Genomic DNA, 16,115 nt, shown 5'->3' on the forward strand with positions numbered 1-16,115 from the left:
TGACGCGCTGTGCAGGATGCTCACTCTCATAGACCTTGATGATCAAACAAGTTTGATCGCTTTAATTATTTAGATGGTCGTGAATAGCGTCCAGCTGAAATGAAGTTAGAGTAAACTTGTTATCTTTGCTTTTGACAAAAAGTAAATTAACAAAGTCACTTTCCACCCCTAGTTTCTCAGTCAACATTTGTACTCTCGGTCCGGTCTCCATGTACTCTTGCACAGCATCATACAAGTCTTTCAAGCTGGCCTCACTCCAAACGAGTTCTGGAACGTCAAGCACATTTGACACTAGGTTGACGTCCCTCCGAAGCTGGAACACTCTCCCCGTGAGTTTAAGCGCATTGTGGCAGCGGAGCTGGGAGCCCCAGAAGCAGCGAGTTGATTGGGAATGAAAAGTGTCAGGAGAGGAGAGAGCTATTTGGGCGTTGTATTCGTAATGCGCGAGAAGAATGGACTGCGCAAGAGCATAGGCAATGGAAAGTTTGAGTAAGTGGGATCGGCGGCCGGAATAAGTTGATAGCTAAGTGTTATGTTAGATCGGTTGTCCGATGAAAGAGTTACTACTGGCACTGAGTGCTGCATTTCATGATGCACAGGTGGTTAGGTTAGATAGCATGTCCCATGTCAGTTTTGCTGTCTTAAACGTACAGCAAAATTTACACGAAACACGTACAATGAGCCTGATTTGTGTCGCATACAATAGCCAGCGCCAGAGGGACTACTAGTAACCAGATGACTTGCGGAAAAAATTGTTGTAAATGCTGTAAGATATTCGCTATGTAAACGCATCGAGCGCGCTCGGCGCACGAGCCCAGGGCATACACAAAGTGCCACAGGTATGTACATTATCTTTGTTGATTTCCACCGCACATGCTCCCCTTTTATTCGCCCATTCTCCAACTACACAAAACGGCCTTTGTATCATAGATTTGTATATAGGTTGTACAGTAGTATTCTACCACCTCAGTCTCGTATAATTGGACTGAGGTGAGACTCTTTCCTGATTACTTTTATGTCCCTTTACTTACTGTACCGTAGTGTGGCATTGTCACTGTTCACTAGGTACAGACGTTCTCGCAATGCAGTCCAATTATACGAGACTAAATGTGGCATTGCCACCGTTCACTAGATCTACATTTCTACAATCTTATCTGTATAATGCTTTTGCTCTGTTCATTCTCGGGCGCTCTCGCCACTATACCTTTCTGTTTCCTTTGCAGTTCTGCTGCATTTTATCTCTTGTTTAATAGCTCTTATTATGTATGTACAGATACCATTATGGGTTTCGAATTTGATTCCCAAATTCAAACTAAAAATTTGGGTGTTGACCTGATAGTTATTTGAATTTACCATTAGACTGAGGGGGGGATCGCAGCAGTATTTACTTTTGTCTGGTTGTATGATTTTGCGTGAGTAACCTGTAGTTTAAAGGATACGTTTTTTTGTCAGAAAATATGCCCAAGACCAAGGCCATGTAGTTTAACATGCCGCGTGTGATCCGGTGTGATCCGGCCGCTGTTTGGTGTCTGTCATGGAAGCGTAACGCTTTTGCTTTCCCACGATCGCAGCAGCCATCAAACTGACAAATGGGACCAGATCGACGCTGACCAAGCGCCACTGCCCTCTCTCCCCGACCACGACAATGAACAGCGTACTCATCCAAGCCTTTGCCCCTTTTCAGACTCTGACCCTCTCAGCCCCGGAGTCAGCGAAAATATCGGATCTTCTCCCCTTAATTCACGAAAAATACCCTGCCTTTCCCACTTCCCTAACATCGTCGGTCCTCTTCTCAACCCATTCGGGCCAGGTACCCCCTGCCGATTCACTCGTCTCGGACCTCAAATCGCTTGATGCCTCTGATGAACTTGTCACGCTAAGGCTTTCGCCGCGTGTTCTTGGTGGAAAGGGAGGTTTTGGAAGTCAGCTGAGGGCCGCTGGAGGTCGCATGAGCAGTCAGAAGACAAACAACAATGATTCTTGTCGTGACCTCACTGGGCGGAGACTGAGCACAATCAAAGAGGCTAAGAAGTGCGTCATTGTTTCCTCCTTTAAGGAATCCATAAACTTACCAGCAGTTTAGATTGGCTGAATACATTGAATCAGAACCCGCGCGTCTTGCAGCCAAGGCCGAAGCTCAGAGATTGAAATTGGAGAACCTTGAACGCAAGCTAGGAATTGAAAAATCTGCCTCTTCGTCAAAATCTAACGACCCAAATGCCCCCGCTGAAGTACTTGCCGGGAAGAAGCATCGCTTCGATGATACGGAGTATTTGGAAAAGTCCCAGGAGCTCAAAGACAACGTCAAGAATGCTGTGTCTGCTGCTCTTTTGAAGAAGAAGAAGAAGGCTAAGCTATCACACCCACCTGCCGAGGACTCGAAAGAGAAAGGCAAAGAGAAGGAGAAAGTTGTAGCAGAGAAGGAGACGGCCAAAGCTACTATGCTCAGTGCCACCCCCCTCAATCCCGTCCCTGCCGCTGTTGCATTGGACGCCGTGGGTGCATGATACTCATTTCTTTCTACTATTTGGCTTGCTACCTGTACAATCCTGTAACACAAATCATAGTATATAAGTTGTAATCTCTTTTATTGGTTGATTTCTTCGCAAGTCGAGCAGAGGCACAGCCACATTATTAAGAATGGATGCCGGGCCGGCTGAGCTTGAAATATTATTGATCGGAAAGTAAGCCGGCGGCAGCAATAATGACCCAAAAATCTCGCAAATCACATTTCGCGCAATACTCACCTTGCACACTTCCTCCGAGTCTCCGATACCCCAGCGTATCTATTCATTATGCGGCCACCCTCCTCCTGGGTTCGCCAGTACGGCCGTAGGGCCTCAAGGAGGCTTCTAGCTACCATAGCAAGCGAACACCCTACAACTCCACAAACTATCATCGAAAAGGTCGTGCAAAAGTACGCTGTAGGTCTACCGGAGGGCAAAAAGGTCAAGGCTGGGGACTATGTTATGATTCGGCCTGAACATGTTATGACCCACGACAACACAGGACCTGTTGTGTCCAAGTGCGTATGCTAGTCATCATTCTGTCATCGTTGATCTGACAACTTGAAATATTGTCCAGGTTCAAGTCGATAGGGGCGACTCGCATCCATAACCCCAAGCAACCCGTGTTCACCCTTGACCACGATGTGCAGAACCGGTCAGACAAAAATCTGAAGAAATATACCATGATCGAAGCCTTTGCACGCACGCACGGAGTTGACTTTTACCCCGCAGGACGGGGAATTGGCCATCAAGTTCTGGTGGAGGAGGGATATGCCTTCCCACAGACCTTGACGGTGGCTAGCGACAGCCACAGCAACATGTACGGTGGCGTTGGATGCGTCGGTACTCCAATTGTGCGTACTGACGCGGCTGCCCTCTGGGCTACGGGCAAGACTTGGTGGCAAGTCCCCCGCATGATCAAAGTCGAGCTTAAAGGCCGGCTAGCCCCTGGTGTTACTGGCAAGGATGTTATCGTGGCTCTGTGTGGATCTTTCAACAAAGACGAAGTCCTCAACGCAGCTTTGGAATTTACCGGAGAGGGTGTTGCAGCCCTAACTGTGGACGAACGGTTAACTATCGCAAATATGACCACGGAGTGGGGAGCCCTCGCAGGTGTCTTCCCTGTTGACGAGACTCTCCTCAACTGGTACGACGGTGTGATCAAGAAACTCGAACTCAGGACATTCTCTTCATCTCCCGGCATCCCCCCGCCTCCGACCCATCCTCGAATCAACGGGGAGCGTCTGCAGGCTCTTCGGGCGAACATTTTGAAATCGGACCCTGGAGCCGAATATGCGTCGCATCTCGTGTTCAACCTCTCCACACTCGTTCCACACGTCTCGGGACCTAACAGCGTAAAAGTGTCTACTCCCCTGCCTGTTCTCGAAGAGAAGCGCATCCCGATCCAGAAAGCGTACCTCGTCAGTTGCACTAATTCACGTGCGTCAGACATCGCTGCTGCCGCGGCTGTTATGAAAGGTCACACAGTCGCGCCAGGCGTCGAGTTCTACATCGCCGCTGCATCTTCAGCTGTCCAGCTCGAGTCTGAGCGATTAGGCGACTGGGACACGCTCGTGCTCGCCGGTGCGAAGACGCTCCCTGCCGGATGCGGTCCCTGCATTGGACTTGGCGTCGGATTGCTGGAGGATGGTGAGACTGGAATCAGTGCGACGAATAGGAACTACAAAGGACGGATGGGCCACCCTAACGCACAGGCATACCTCGCAAGCCCAGCTGTCGTCGCCGCGAGCGCGATCAAGGGATATATCTGCGGCCCCGACCCCGTATCCACCGCCTCACTGCCCCCGGTAGGCGCACCCGCCTTCTCCGTTGTCGATGATGCCACGAACAGTAAAGCTACCGCTACCGACGCGTCCGCGAAAGAGCCTCTTCTCCCCGAGTTCCCAGCGTATTTCGCCGGCCCACTGCTGTTCGCGCCGCAGGACAATCTGAACACGGACGGCATCTATCCAGGCAAATACACGTACCAGGACGACATCACGCTTGCACGTCAAGCGGAGGTGGTCATGGAGAACTACGACCCCGGCTTCGCACCACTTGTCGCCTCGCTCGTGACCGACCTCGAAACTAAGCCCTTTGCTCTCTCTCCTGCCGCTACCGTCGATGAAGACAAGAAGGGCAAGGCGGGTGTGGTGTTGGTCGCTGGTTACAACTTTGGCACGGGGTCCTCGCGCGAGCAGGCTGCGACCGCGCTGAAGGCGGCCGGTGTCCCACTTGTCATCGCGGGTTCGTTTGGCGACATCTTTAAGAGGAACGCGATCAACAATGGGCTCGTGTGCCTTGAATCCCCTGAGCTTGTGCGCGATTTGACTGAAGCGTACGCGAAGGAAGGCAAACGTGGCGCTGGTGGCAAGGACGGCGAGCTGACTGTTGACAAGGGCCTGAGCATCAAGGTCGGAATGGAGGACGGAAAGGTCGTCGTCGTTGGTGGTGCCAGTGGTGAGAAGGTGTATACTGTTAAACCTGTAGGTGCAAGCGTGCAGGAGCTCTGGTTGTGCGGTGGACTGGAGGGCTATATCTTGAAGGAGATCAAGGCCGAAGCTGCTGCTACTGCTGCTTAATATCGCTCTCTGCGACTTGTAAGTATGAGAGGAGAGTAACAAAAGTATCGCGCGATATCTTTCGTTTGAATTTGTTGTTTAATCATGCTGTATATTATAGAGGAATGTTTTTTTACTACTCGTGCTGTCACGGTGCCGTGCTGCGCTCGTATTCCAATTCCGAAAGCCAGCGCTTAGTGACGGCAGTTTCCGCATTGGGCGCTGATCTGTGCATATCTGGGCGCTTACTTTGCTCAACACTTTACATTTGGACGTCGACCATCGATTATTATCGTCTCCACAATCTCCTTCGCCAAAAAACTCTTTATATTACACATGAACTCTTCTTTCGATAAGGTGCCATTAGAAATCAGCGATATGATAATTGACTCGGTTGCGCAGGATGACGACGGAAAGTGCACTAACCTCAAAAACTGTTCAATGGCTTGTAAAGGTTTTCTTCCTCGCTGCCGGAAACACATCTTCACTTCTATTGAGGTTACCACTCGAAACCTCGTACGATTTGTCGAACTCGTTGATAACTCGCCGAGGATTGCATTGTGTATCCGGAGTCTCAGCTTCTTTGTTGATTTGGACGCTTTCAACAAAATTCCTTCAATTTCACTTCAGTATATCACGAATATACGACTTTTATCGGTGCAAGTTGCGTGTGGGGAGGAAGAAAGTATGTGGACACGTGTTAACCCACCAGTCCGTTCTGCAGTCCTGCGCCTCATGTGTCTACCAACCCTCTCAGCTCTTGGCCTCTGCTGCATAACAGGGATTCCTCCTTCCTGTTTTGTGTCATGTCATAACCTAGAGTGTTATGTTCACGCTGTCGAATTCGGTTACGATGAGTACGATACACCGGTAACTATTTCACCATCGGCAACGTCTAAATCTACGAATGCTATAAAATTACGCAGGCTTGTTCTTGTTGGCTATGTCGATAACTTGATCAGCACTTATCAGAGAGGCAAAATGATTGGCAGGCCCTTGTTTGATTTGAGTGGCCTAGAACAAGTCACATTCCATCTGTCGGATTTGGAGCAATTTCTCAATATTGACCAACTCCTTTATGATTCGCACAACTTGGAAACTGTGCAAATCTGTATGGAAAGTGCGTGTTTCTAATATGAAGCTGACACCTTCCTGATTTATTTAATAATTTAAATAGATATATCCATGTTGAACTGTATCGAATCCTTTGTGGGCATTTTCCTGCCGTCCTTGAAAAATCTTCACATTCACATAAGCTCCTTATCCCTGATATCCTCTGGAGTCGACACCATATCTCTTCTTTGCCAACAGATTCAGACAATTGCGCATGACAACGTCATCCAATATCTGAGCCTAAACCTCCTCGCTGACCACAATCTCGGTCTTCGCTTGGAGGAATTTCAATGGGATGCATTTGACCAAGTTCTCCTCGCCCCCAATCAATGGCTGTCTTTGGAGCAATTTGATCTTTGGGTGTATGTAAATTACTCTGCGGAGCATCCAGTCGACAAGCCAGCCTTCGAGAAACTCGTGGAGAATGTCCGGGCTTCCAAGATATCTAATCTGATATCAAACAAGTTGTTCAAGTTTAGAGCTTTCTTTGATCCTGACCCCCAGGATCATTACACGTATTTTGGCGCATAGTTTCTTGATTTTACAAAACGAACCAAATTAAATTTTTGAGGTAATTAGTTACTGTAGCTGTAGAAATTTTATTTCAGTGATACTAAGACCGTGACATCTGGCAGTGGTACTATATCTAACTTCAACCTTACAGATTTCTACAGATTTTGGTTGTATACCAAGTTCTGGAGACCGAATGGATTACTGTGTCCGCGCGTCCGCCGGACATCCGCCGGACAGACTCACGTGACTACCTCGTCACGTCGTGTCTCAATCTACATTGCGCGCGCTCTCGCGCGCTTTGTATATATACTCAACAACCCTAATCCCTAATCCCTAATCCCTAATCCCTAATCCCTAACCCTAATCCCTAATCCCTACACCCAACCCTAAACTACCTAATCCCAACCCTAAACTAACTAACTAATTAATCCAACCCCAAGAAATAAAACAAACTGCTCAAATATGGCAAGCACTGGAGTGGTGAGATTGAAACTAAAAATTCCACCACTGCAGTGGTATAAGTTATGTAGACTATTCCACCACTTCAGTGGTCAAAATCATGTACACTATTCTAGCACTTGAGTGATATAAGATACATTCAAAATCTTACCACTCCAGTGGTATAGGAATTATAAAAGTAGTAATAATTACTATTCTTAGCATTGTATTTATTCTATATAACACAATTATGACCACTGCAGTGGTGGAATACAACAAGTCAATTTCAGCACTGAAGTGGTGAACTCCAACATATTAATTTCACCATTTCAGTGGTGAAAACTAACATGTCAATTTCACCACTGAATTGATCATACTTACATGCTGTACTTGATCACTGGGGTGATCAAATTTATATGTCGGATTTGACCACTTCAGTGGTGAAAACTAACATGTCAATTTCACCACCGCGGTGGTCACGTGGGTCACGTGCTGTCCGCCGGACACTCCGTCCGGCGGATATTTTGATTTTAATAATCCATTCTATCTGAAGTTCTGTACCACTTTACCAGTTCGAAATTATTTCAATTATGACTATATTACTATGTAGTGTGCTAACACCTTCACTCAGAGTTTGGTTGCGGTTTGAATAAAAGGATGATACGTCAGTCGTGAGTGATGACTACCGCAAAAGGCAGATAATTCAAACTCAGTATTTGCTAGAAACCTTCATCCCGTCCCAACTTGATTGACTACACTATCATGAGAACCCTTCACGAACTTATGCCGCTTGAAGTAGTTGAAAGTATCGTTGACATGATAGCCGAGGATCACAACGAAAAAAGCCAAAATCGCTCGGAAACTCTCAAAGCATGCGCGCTCTCTTGTTCAACATTTCTGCCTCGCTGTCGGACACATTTGTTCATGGAAATGAATGTTTACCACAAACGTATCCTCTCAAACTTTTACAAACTTCTTGAAAACACGCCATGGATAGGACATTATATTCTCCGCCTATCATTATCTGTTGATGTGGTCTCTTTGACCAAACTTATTCCACCAGCACTGGAGGCATTTGCTCACATCACACGCTTGCAAGATTTAACGCTCGAAATTGGTACGATCGACCAAAGGGCCAGTTGGAATTCCCTTTCCACTTCTGTTCAATGCATTCTCCAGCGTTTCATACGTCTTCCGACCATCGATACTCTCACTTTGGTCAATATCTATGACATCCCAGCTATCGACATGACATCTCGCAAGAGGCTTGACTTCCTTACGATTATAGGTCCGGTTAGTTTTCATGAAGAACATCGAAAAGATACAACAGCACTCTCAAGTGCTCCAAAACTGCTAGGACTCGCTTATTCCCCACGGCTAGCCCAGCCTTCGCTCAACATATTCACCAAGGGGAAGCCACCTTTCGATCTCGGGGAGCTCAAATATTTTTGTTGTTATTGGGCAGGTATAGATGAGTTTTACCGTCTTCTTTTTGAGAATTCTCCGAACCTGCAAAACATCCACATATGCATCAGAAGTTCGTCAAATTTCTAGTTTTGGTACACCGTTGTTAATCTAATCTCTTCTGATCGATTATGCCAGATGGTTTTCATGATCAGCCTACTGGACTCGGCCACTGTCTGAGCTTTTCGTTGCACTCATTGGTGAATTTGTACATAAATGTAGACCCTTATTTCTCGTTCCTGGGCGACGAAGAGTCTAACTCGCTATTCAAACTTTGCCTCGAACTTCGGGAAATTGCTCGCGACAACCGTATCGAATATCTCAGTATCAGGCTTCTCTTGCAAGCTTCTAGTCAGCGTGAAGTTGAAGAAATCCCATGGGGCCGTCTCGATAACCTTCTCCTCGTACCTAACACTTGGACAACATTAAAACAGTGTGATCTTTGGGTCTATCTCGACCAAGATAATCACTATGGGTCAGATATAAATTCAGAAACGTTCCTGACGGCGGCAAGGAATGTCCAGGAGTCACAGCTATCAAGGCTTATATCTAACAAGTCGTTCAAGTTCAACTCGTTTTTCAATGTCGGTTCTAAGGACTACTTCGTATTCATGGGGGTGACACATTAAGTATTCGTTCAGTTTTGTTCAATTGTTACGACATTCATGCAATTGTATTTGTTGGAATGCTCATCATGTAAGCTATACCATCGGCAGTTTTGATCCCTGCTACTTGGAGACAAAAGCGTAGGTTGACCCTAGCTTTCTATCTCACGACCATTCCAAGTCAAACGTTCTGAATTGTTTTTGAACTTGTCAACCTCACACAAGGCTCCGTCACTTGCTCTGGCATTTATTAATGAACGGAAGCGGCGAAGATTGTCCAGGAGTCGCAGTTGTCAAGGCTCATATTCAACAAATCGTTCGAGTTTAACTCATTTTTCAATGTCGGCGATCGGGACTACTTCTCATTCATGGGTGTGACATACTAAATATACGTGCGATATTCATTGGCCAACAAAAAAAGGCGACCTTACGGCTGATAGGCGCCCACGATTTGCCATCCCTCCTGCCGATACCACGTGCAAGAGGAATGATACTTCAAACACAAGATAATGTTATCATACAATATGAAATGCCGAACATATACAGTAAGAAACAAAACCCAACAAAGTAGAGAATAGCAAGGTATGCACGCGTACGAAAGCAAAGTCAAGAGTTCTAACTATTCTTCAAAACTGACCAGGACCACCCCAGGGTTGGTGATTCATCCCTCCCATATTTCCCATTCCCATTCCCATCCCCATCCCCATACTCATCACCGTAGGATCCCATTGTTGCTGCTGGCTTTGTTGGAGGTTGTGGTTAATACCCATGCCCATCTGCTGCATCATCCCAGGATTCATGGCCATACCCATGTTAATGTTCCCCATTCCCATATTCATGTTTCCGGTGCCCATGTTCATCGCCATGTTTCCAAGACCCATACCCATGCCACCCATACCGCCTCCTCCCATACCAATATTATTTATCCCGCTGCGGTTACGGGCGCCTAAATTCATCCCTGCCCCCAGGCCCATGTTCACACCCATGCCCATGCCCATGCCCATGCCCATACCCATGCCCCCGCCACCCACTACATCTTCCATTCCACCTGCGAAAGAGGACACCGACGGCGCTGGGGCGATTGAAAGTGGAACGCCGCCACTCATACCGCCCGCCGCACTCATAGGCTGCGCCATCAGCGCCGCGTTCCCGTTTCCATGAATGTGAACATTCGGATTTGCAACGCCTATAGGCACCGCGCCCATACCCATGTTGTTCATACCCATACCCATGTTTCCCATACCCATGCCCATACCCATGTTCCCCATCCCAACACCGCCCATTCCGACCCCCATCCCCAACGCAGGATTCATACCCATGCCCATATTCCCCATACCCATACCCATGCCCGCGCCGGGCATGCTCATTGGGACGGCATGCATACTGTTCATACCACCGACATTGTTTCGCCCTCCCCCTCCTCCATTGTTGTTATTAATATTATGATGACTCCCGCCGTTGAAGCGGGGAGCGCTCATGCTCATTGGCGTGGCCATGGGCTGAGCCATCATACCCATATTCCGTCCACTACCACCACCACTCATGCCCATACCCATAGTTACTCCACCACTTCCTCCTCCTCCTCCATTGCCGGCACCTCCACCGCTGCCACCACCACCACGCACAGGCGACTTGGGCCTCAACGCGTCGATCTCGGCGGACATGGGCACCACCGCCTTACTCTGGCCATTCGCGCTCGCGCTCGCAGGAGGTGCGATCGTCCCAGGTGCAGCGGCAGCAGCAGCCGCGAGCGAGCGCAGTCCCTCTTCCCATGTGTCCTGGTTCCACCGCGTCGCGACAATGCCAGGGAGTGCATTGGCACTCGCGCTGTCGGCGTCGGCGTCGGTCTCCATCTGCGCGTCGTCTGTGTCCCTTTGCGAGTCGTTAGGGGCGTGGTCAGAGGTGCCACCCTCTTTATCCTCCTCTTTTTCCTTGTCCTTACGACTCTCATTACTATTCATCACCATACCCGTCACGTCGGGCACACGGACTCTGCCGTCTGCAGGCAAAGCCTTCTCCTGCCCCGGCGAGAGCGCAGTGACCCACCCGCGGCGCAGCGACGAGCCCAGCTTGCCGAAAATTTCGAGGCGCCGCATGCCGAGGCAGAAATTTTCAATCAGGGTGTACATCTCGGGCGGCTTGCGCGTCGGGTCGAGCGGGTCGCCCTCCCAAACGATCACATCCGTGTCTGAAGAAGAAAAGGTAAGTATTAGTGGTGGAGGTGGAAGTATTAACAAAAGGCTGAAGGTCGAAAGCTTCTCCACGAGTACAGATAATGGCACCCTATACGCGAACATAGGCGGACATCGTACATGTCATATGTTTAGTCGGTTGTATGCTCGATAGTTGAGATAGCAGGCTTGACACCCAAATATTCTACTCTTTCAAAAATAATCTGGGTGTATTGGGACGCGTATGCCAAACACTCCTTTTTCAACACACAATGGTGAGCGCTTGCAGTGTACTTCTCAACCAAGATGAGTTGGGCCGGCTACAAGAGTTTTAGTAGAAATGATGTAGCGTTCGCCTGGAGGTTTAAAGGGACGATGATGTTGTTTGTTTCGTAACAATCAAGGTTCCACCGGAAACAGACAAAATTGTGATGGTGGTAACAAAAGAAGACACTCACCAACGTTGCAGTGCACAAACCAGCTGTCCGTCGACCGACGCACCGTGCCACGGATGCCCATCAGACAATGTTGCTTCGTACGCGTGAGCATGGACGTGGTCGGCGGGTCCATTCCTGGGCCTCTTTCCCCCTCTCCCTTCTCCTTATTCGTACGCACCCACACGACATCTTCGCATCGCCTGTACCCCCACTTCGCCAGCACCTCGCGACCTCGCTCAAGGCCCTCGCCCGCGCCGCTGCCGACCCACAAGAAGACGAAGCTGGGGTCCGCCGCGAGCGATGGGATGGGCAAGTCTTGCACGTTGTCCCAGGTAAATCCACTGGAGGAGTAGGGCGGGTCAATGAGGATGACGTCGAATTTGGACGGGTGGAGGGTAGATAGTGAGGTGTTTACGTCCGAGTTTGAGATGAGTGGGATATAAGTAGGCGGTAGCGAATATTGATTCACCGACGCCTTTTTTAGTTGCAGCAGGCGCTGCTGCTTCGGGTACCTGTATCGTTGTAAAATAATAGGATCGAATTCAGCTTTTATTATTAATAAAGAAACGCACTCCTCGAAGCGCCGCTCGGGCTCCGCACCCAGGACCCAGTTTTGTGGCCATTCGCCTGAGTCGACATACCGCTGCGAGTAGTCGTTGCGAATCGTTTCTTCCTCGGGGACGTAGTTCTTATAGCGCTGCAACCGGGCACGCTTTGCGGGCGGTAGGTCAGGGCGGTTGAGCCGCTGCTGCTCCGCCCAGTCGGCCTCATCATCATCATCATCATCGTCGTCGTCGTCATGCACGTCCGGGCCACGGTATGCTTCCTCCTCCTCCTCAGAGTCATATGAGCCTGGATACTCCTCTTCCTCGTGGTTTTCGCCACTAGCATCGGGAACCGGAATCAGGGGCAAGGCCTGCAATGCCTCCACACGCGCACCCAACTGCAACTCTAACAAACGCTTGCGCCGCTCCTCTTGCTTCAGTCGCTCGCGGTGGAGCAGCGCCGCATGTGAGCTAAGAAGCGCAGTTGCGTCTGCGAGGGCTTGCGAGGTGTCGGTCAGGGATGTTGTGGTATGAGTGTGGTTGAGAGTGTGCCCGTTGGTGTTGGTATGTGCAGCACGCGAGTGGATTGCGGGCGACTCATTGTCGCTGGATAATGAGGAGTGCAGCGTCGCTGACGAGGGCGTCGACGACGGAAGTACGGCGGCGGCGGTCGCCATTATTGTTCGTTGCTGTTGTTCGTCGATTGGAGAGGTTGTTAGATTCACCTAGTGATTGCACACCGTGGTACACACTAATTGTCAATATCAAGTAAGCTTTTAGTATTGCTTGAAAGTTGGGACTTGGTCTTGTTTCCTAGGGAGAAGCTTGTGTCCTTCTTTCGTCCAGATAGCCACTGAGTTAGGCGCTGGCGCTTGAAGCTTTGGCGCTTTGCTGACTCCTGGCAAGGCAAAGAGGAAAAGCCCCTGGAGAACCATTAGTCGGAGTCCGTAATTGGTCTAACTCCGACTTATAGCCGGTCTCTCACTCCGAAGCGACATCCTCCCAACTCCGAATCCTTTGGGGCAGGTTGCAGGACCTCTTGTGCGCGTATTCTTCATGTAAAGACTGGAGGACGCAAGAGTACCCAACAATGTCGACACTATTCAGGCACTTTCGCGTGCACCAAGTTTTCGGAGCGAACACCAATGTCGGAAAAACAATCCTTACGACTGCACTAGTCCGGGCATCTGCTCAGCGAGGAAAGAACGTGTATTATCTCAAGCCAGTCAGCACTGGACCTCTAGAGGATGCCGATGACTAGTAAGGCCAATCGAAATCTCCCTCTCAGGTACACTCAACGCCAACTGCAGCCATGTTAATCGGCACACCGCCGATTACAAGAAATCTGTACATGCAGAATGCCTATTCCGATACGATGAACCAGTCAGTCCGCACCTCGCTGTGAAGATGAAGGCAGATTTAGAGGGGCAGGATGTCATTTTGGTACGCTTGGTTTTTATTGTAGTCCTGAGCTAGGCTCAAATGAATGTTCCAGCCGCCTTCAGACGGAACCTTCCTCGATTCTGTTGCAAATCGCATTAGAACATATGCAAAATCATCTTTAAATCCTACTCATATGTACTTGGAAACTGCCGGAGGCAAGTTATGATTATCTAATTCAAGTAGTTTTATGCCAATAAGCTAATGAATGAATTCTTCTAGGTGTCCACAGTCCTGCACTCTCAGGAACAAGTCAAGCCGATTGCTATCGTCCTTTATTCCTCCCCACAGTGCTCATCGGAGACTCCAAGCTGGGTGGTATCTCATCAACAATCTCATCCTACGAATCTCTACTCCTCCGAGGATATATTATTGACGCCATTGTGCTATTCCGAGACGATTACTACCAAAACGCGGAATACCTGAAGCCCTACTTTGCAGAACGCGGCGTTTTCGTGCATACCGTCAATGCACCTCCAGAGAGGCTATCGGATCTCGCAGCAAATTTCACCTCCACAGACAAATACTACGCGACGATCACGGCCTTGGACACGGAACATGGTGTGGGCCCTGTCGTTGACCACCTCGATGTCTGTCACTCCAAACGTTTGGACGAACTCGAGTCCATGCCCAAGCGTGCACATGACAGCATCTGGTGGCCCTTTGCACAGCACGGGCTGATGAAGGGAGAAAAGGACGTCACAGTAATCGACAGCGCGTATTCGGACTTTTTCAGCATCACGAACAAATCCGCATCCTCTCCCACAGAGAGCATCCTTGAACCCCAGTTTGACGGTTCAGCTTCGTGGTGGACGCAGACTTTAGGACACGCGCACCCGTCGCTCACTTTGGCAGCAGCGAAGGCAAGTGGTCGGTATGGACACGTCATGTTCCCTCAGTCTGTCCATCTGCCCGCGTTGAAACTAGCTGAGAGGCTGGTGAAAGGTGGTCCAGGTAAAGGGTGGGCCAGTCGCGCGTTCATCTCCGACAATGGGTCGACCGGAATGGAAGTCGCGTTAAAAATGGCGCTGAGAGCGTTCACCTCTCGTCAGCAAACGGAAATAAAGGAAGACGAAAAGAAACAGCTTGGAATTCTAGGACTCAAGGGAAGCTATCACGGAGACACGATTGGTGCTATGGACGCATGCGAGGAGGGCGTATACACCTGCGAATGGCATAATGCGAAAGGGTACTGGTTCGACCCGCCCACCGTCGGCATAAAAAACGGAGAAGTTTTCATCACAGTCCCCGCCACCTTGTCGTCCTTCCCAATCTCACACGATGTCCGCGCAGACTCTCTAGCGAACGTGTATGACGTTGAAAACCGCATCAATTCCTCTCTTGCTAGAGCGTATGCGATGTACATCACACGCGCTCTCGAGGCCCTAGAAAAGCGCGGTGGGCCCAAACTCGCAGCTCTGGTTCTCGAACCGTTGCTGATGGGTGCTGGTGGCATGATATTCGTCGACCCCCTTTTCCAGCGCGTACTCATCGATACAGTCCGCGGACGACGCTCAGGCTCGTCCACCAGCTGGTCCGGCCTTCCCGTCATCTTCGACGAAGTCTTCGTTGGCCTGCACCGCATCGGCATGGAGAGCACCGGCCCCTTGCTAGGCGTTTACCCCGACATCTCAGTCAACGCCAAAGTGCTTACAGGCGGACTTCTCCCACTTGCCGTGACTCTTGCTTCCAACTCCATATTCGAGGCGTTCTTGAGCGACAGCAAGGCCGACGCGCTGCTACACGGCCACTCGTACACCGCTCATCCGATAGGATGTGAAGTAGCCAATGAAACGCTCGCGATACTTGACAAAGTGACCAAGAGCGACGAGTGGGTTGCTGCTCAGCAAAGCTGGGCGAAGCCTGACGGGACAGCGAGCCCTGTATGGAGCTTGTGGGATCCACACTTTATCATTGCCATTTCCAAGTTGCCACAGGTCAAAGAGGTTATGACCCTCGGCTGCGTTTTATCAATCAAAATCAAAGATGATGCATCTGGTAAGAAACAAACATCCAATCCGGACATAGTATCCATTACTCACTTTTTTTTCCAATATTCAGGCTATACCTCGCATTCAGCCCAGACCCTGTTCCAATCTTTGACCCGTGCCTCTCAAGAGGACGGCACATTATCAACAGCACCAGGCGGAGCTGCCTTTGGCATGCACTTCAGAACACTGGGCGACGTCGCATATTTCATGACGAGCTTAAACACCAGCTCGACAGTCATTAGATCTATAGAAGACAAAATATGGCAAACTCTCAACGAGTAAAAAAAATACATAAAGTGTAATCCAACAAAAACAAATAGAAAAAGAAAA

At 49.4% G+C, this 16,115-nt stretch overlaps 6 protein-coding genes across 6 annotated transcripts; 5 read left to right on the top strand and 1 right to left on the bottom strand.

The window, feature by feature from the left end:
* Positions 1–1,645: 1,645 nt before the first annotated feature.
* JR316_0006213 (Telomere maintenance protein SDE2) lies at positions 1,646–2,507 on the top strand (the record flags this gene model as incomplete). The annotated part of the gene is made up of 2 exons (XM_047891962.1): positions 1,646–2,031; positions 2,084–2,507. 2 exons carry the CDS (start codon positions 1,646–1,648, stop codon positions 2,505–2,507), a joined length of 810 nt encoding a protein of 269 aa, XP_047749311.1.
* A 288-nt stretch (positions 2,508–2,795) lies between these two features.
* Positions 2,796–5,089, top strand: JR316_0006214 (mitochondrial Homoaconitase; the record flags this gene model as incomplete). Its single annotated transcript, XM_047891963.1, has 2 exons — positions 2,796–3,025; positions 3,085–5,089. The coding sequence occupies 2 exons, from the start codon at positions 2,796–2,798 to the stop codon at positions 5,087–5,089; spliced, it is 2,235 nt and encodes a 744-aa protein (XP_047749312.1).
* A 315-nt stretch (positions 5,090–5,404) lies between these two features.
* On the top strand, positions 5,405–6,712 carry JR316_0006215 (uncharacterized protein; the record flags this gene model as incomplete). The annotated part of the gene is made up of 2 exons (XM_047891964.1): positions 5,405–6,188; positions 6,246–6,712. The coding sequence occupies 2 exons, from the start codon at positions 5,405–5,407 to the stop codon at positions 6,710–6,712; spliced, it is 1,251 nt and encodes a 416-aa protein (XP_047749313.1).
* Positions 6,713–8,062: 1,350 nt separating this feature from the next.
* JR316_0006216 (uncharacterized protein) lies at positions 8,063–9,225 on the top strand (the record flags this gene model as incomplete). Its single annotated transcript, XM_047891965.1, has 2 exons — positions 8,063–8,669; positions 8,735–9,225. The coding sequence occupies 2 exons, from the start codon at positions 8,063–8,065 to the stop codon at positions 9,223–9,225; spliced, it is 1,098 nt and encodes a 365-aa protein (XP_047749314.1).
* Positions 9,226–9,827: 602 nt separating this feature from the next.
* On the bottom strand, positions 9,828–13,031 carry JR316_0006217 (N6-adenosine-methyltransferase non-catalytic subunit; the record flags this gene model as incomplete). Its single annotated transcript, XM_047891966.1, has 3 exons — positions 9,828–11,389; positions 11,831–12,321; positions 12,382–13,031. The coding sequence occupies 3 exons, from the start codon at positions 13,029–13,031 to the stop codon at positions 9,828–9,830; spliced, it is 2,703 nt and encodes a 900-aa protein (XP_047749315.1).
* A 413-nt stretch (positions 13,032–13,444) lies between these two features.
* On the top strand, positions 13,445–16,067 carry JR316_0006218 (Bifunctional dethiobiotin synthetase/adenosylmethionine-8-amino-7-oxononanoate aminotransferase; the record flags this gene model as incomplete). Its single annotated transcript, XM_047891967.1, has 5 exons — positions 13,445–13,614; positions 13,665–13,797; positions 13,850–13,952; positions 14,017–15,792; positions 15,856–16,067. 5 exons carry the CDS (start codon positions 13,445–13,447, stop codon positions 16,065–16,067), a joined length of 2,394 nt encoding a protein of 797 aa, XP_047749316.1.
* Positions 16,068–16,115: the final 48 nt, after the last annotated feature.

Source organism: Psilocybe cubensis, chromosome 5, assembly GCF_017499595.1.
Source record: "Psilocybe cubensis strain MGC-MH-2018 chromosome 5, whole genome shotgun sequence".
Taxonomy (NCBI): Eukaryota; Fungi; Basidiomycota; class Agaricomycetes; order Agaricales; family Agrocybaceae; genus Psilocybe; species Psilocybe cubensis.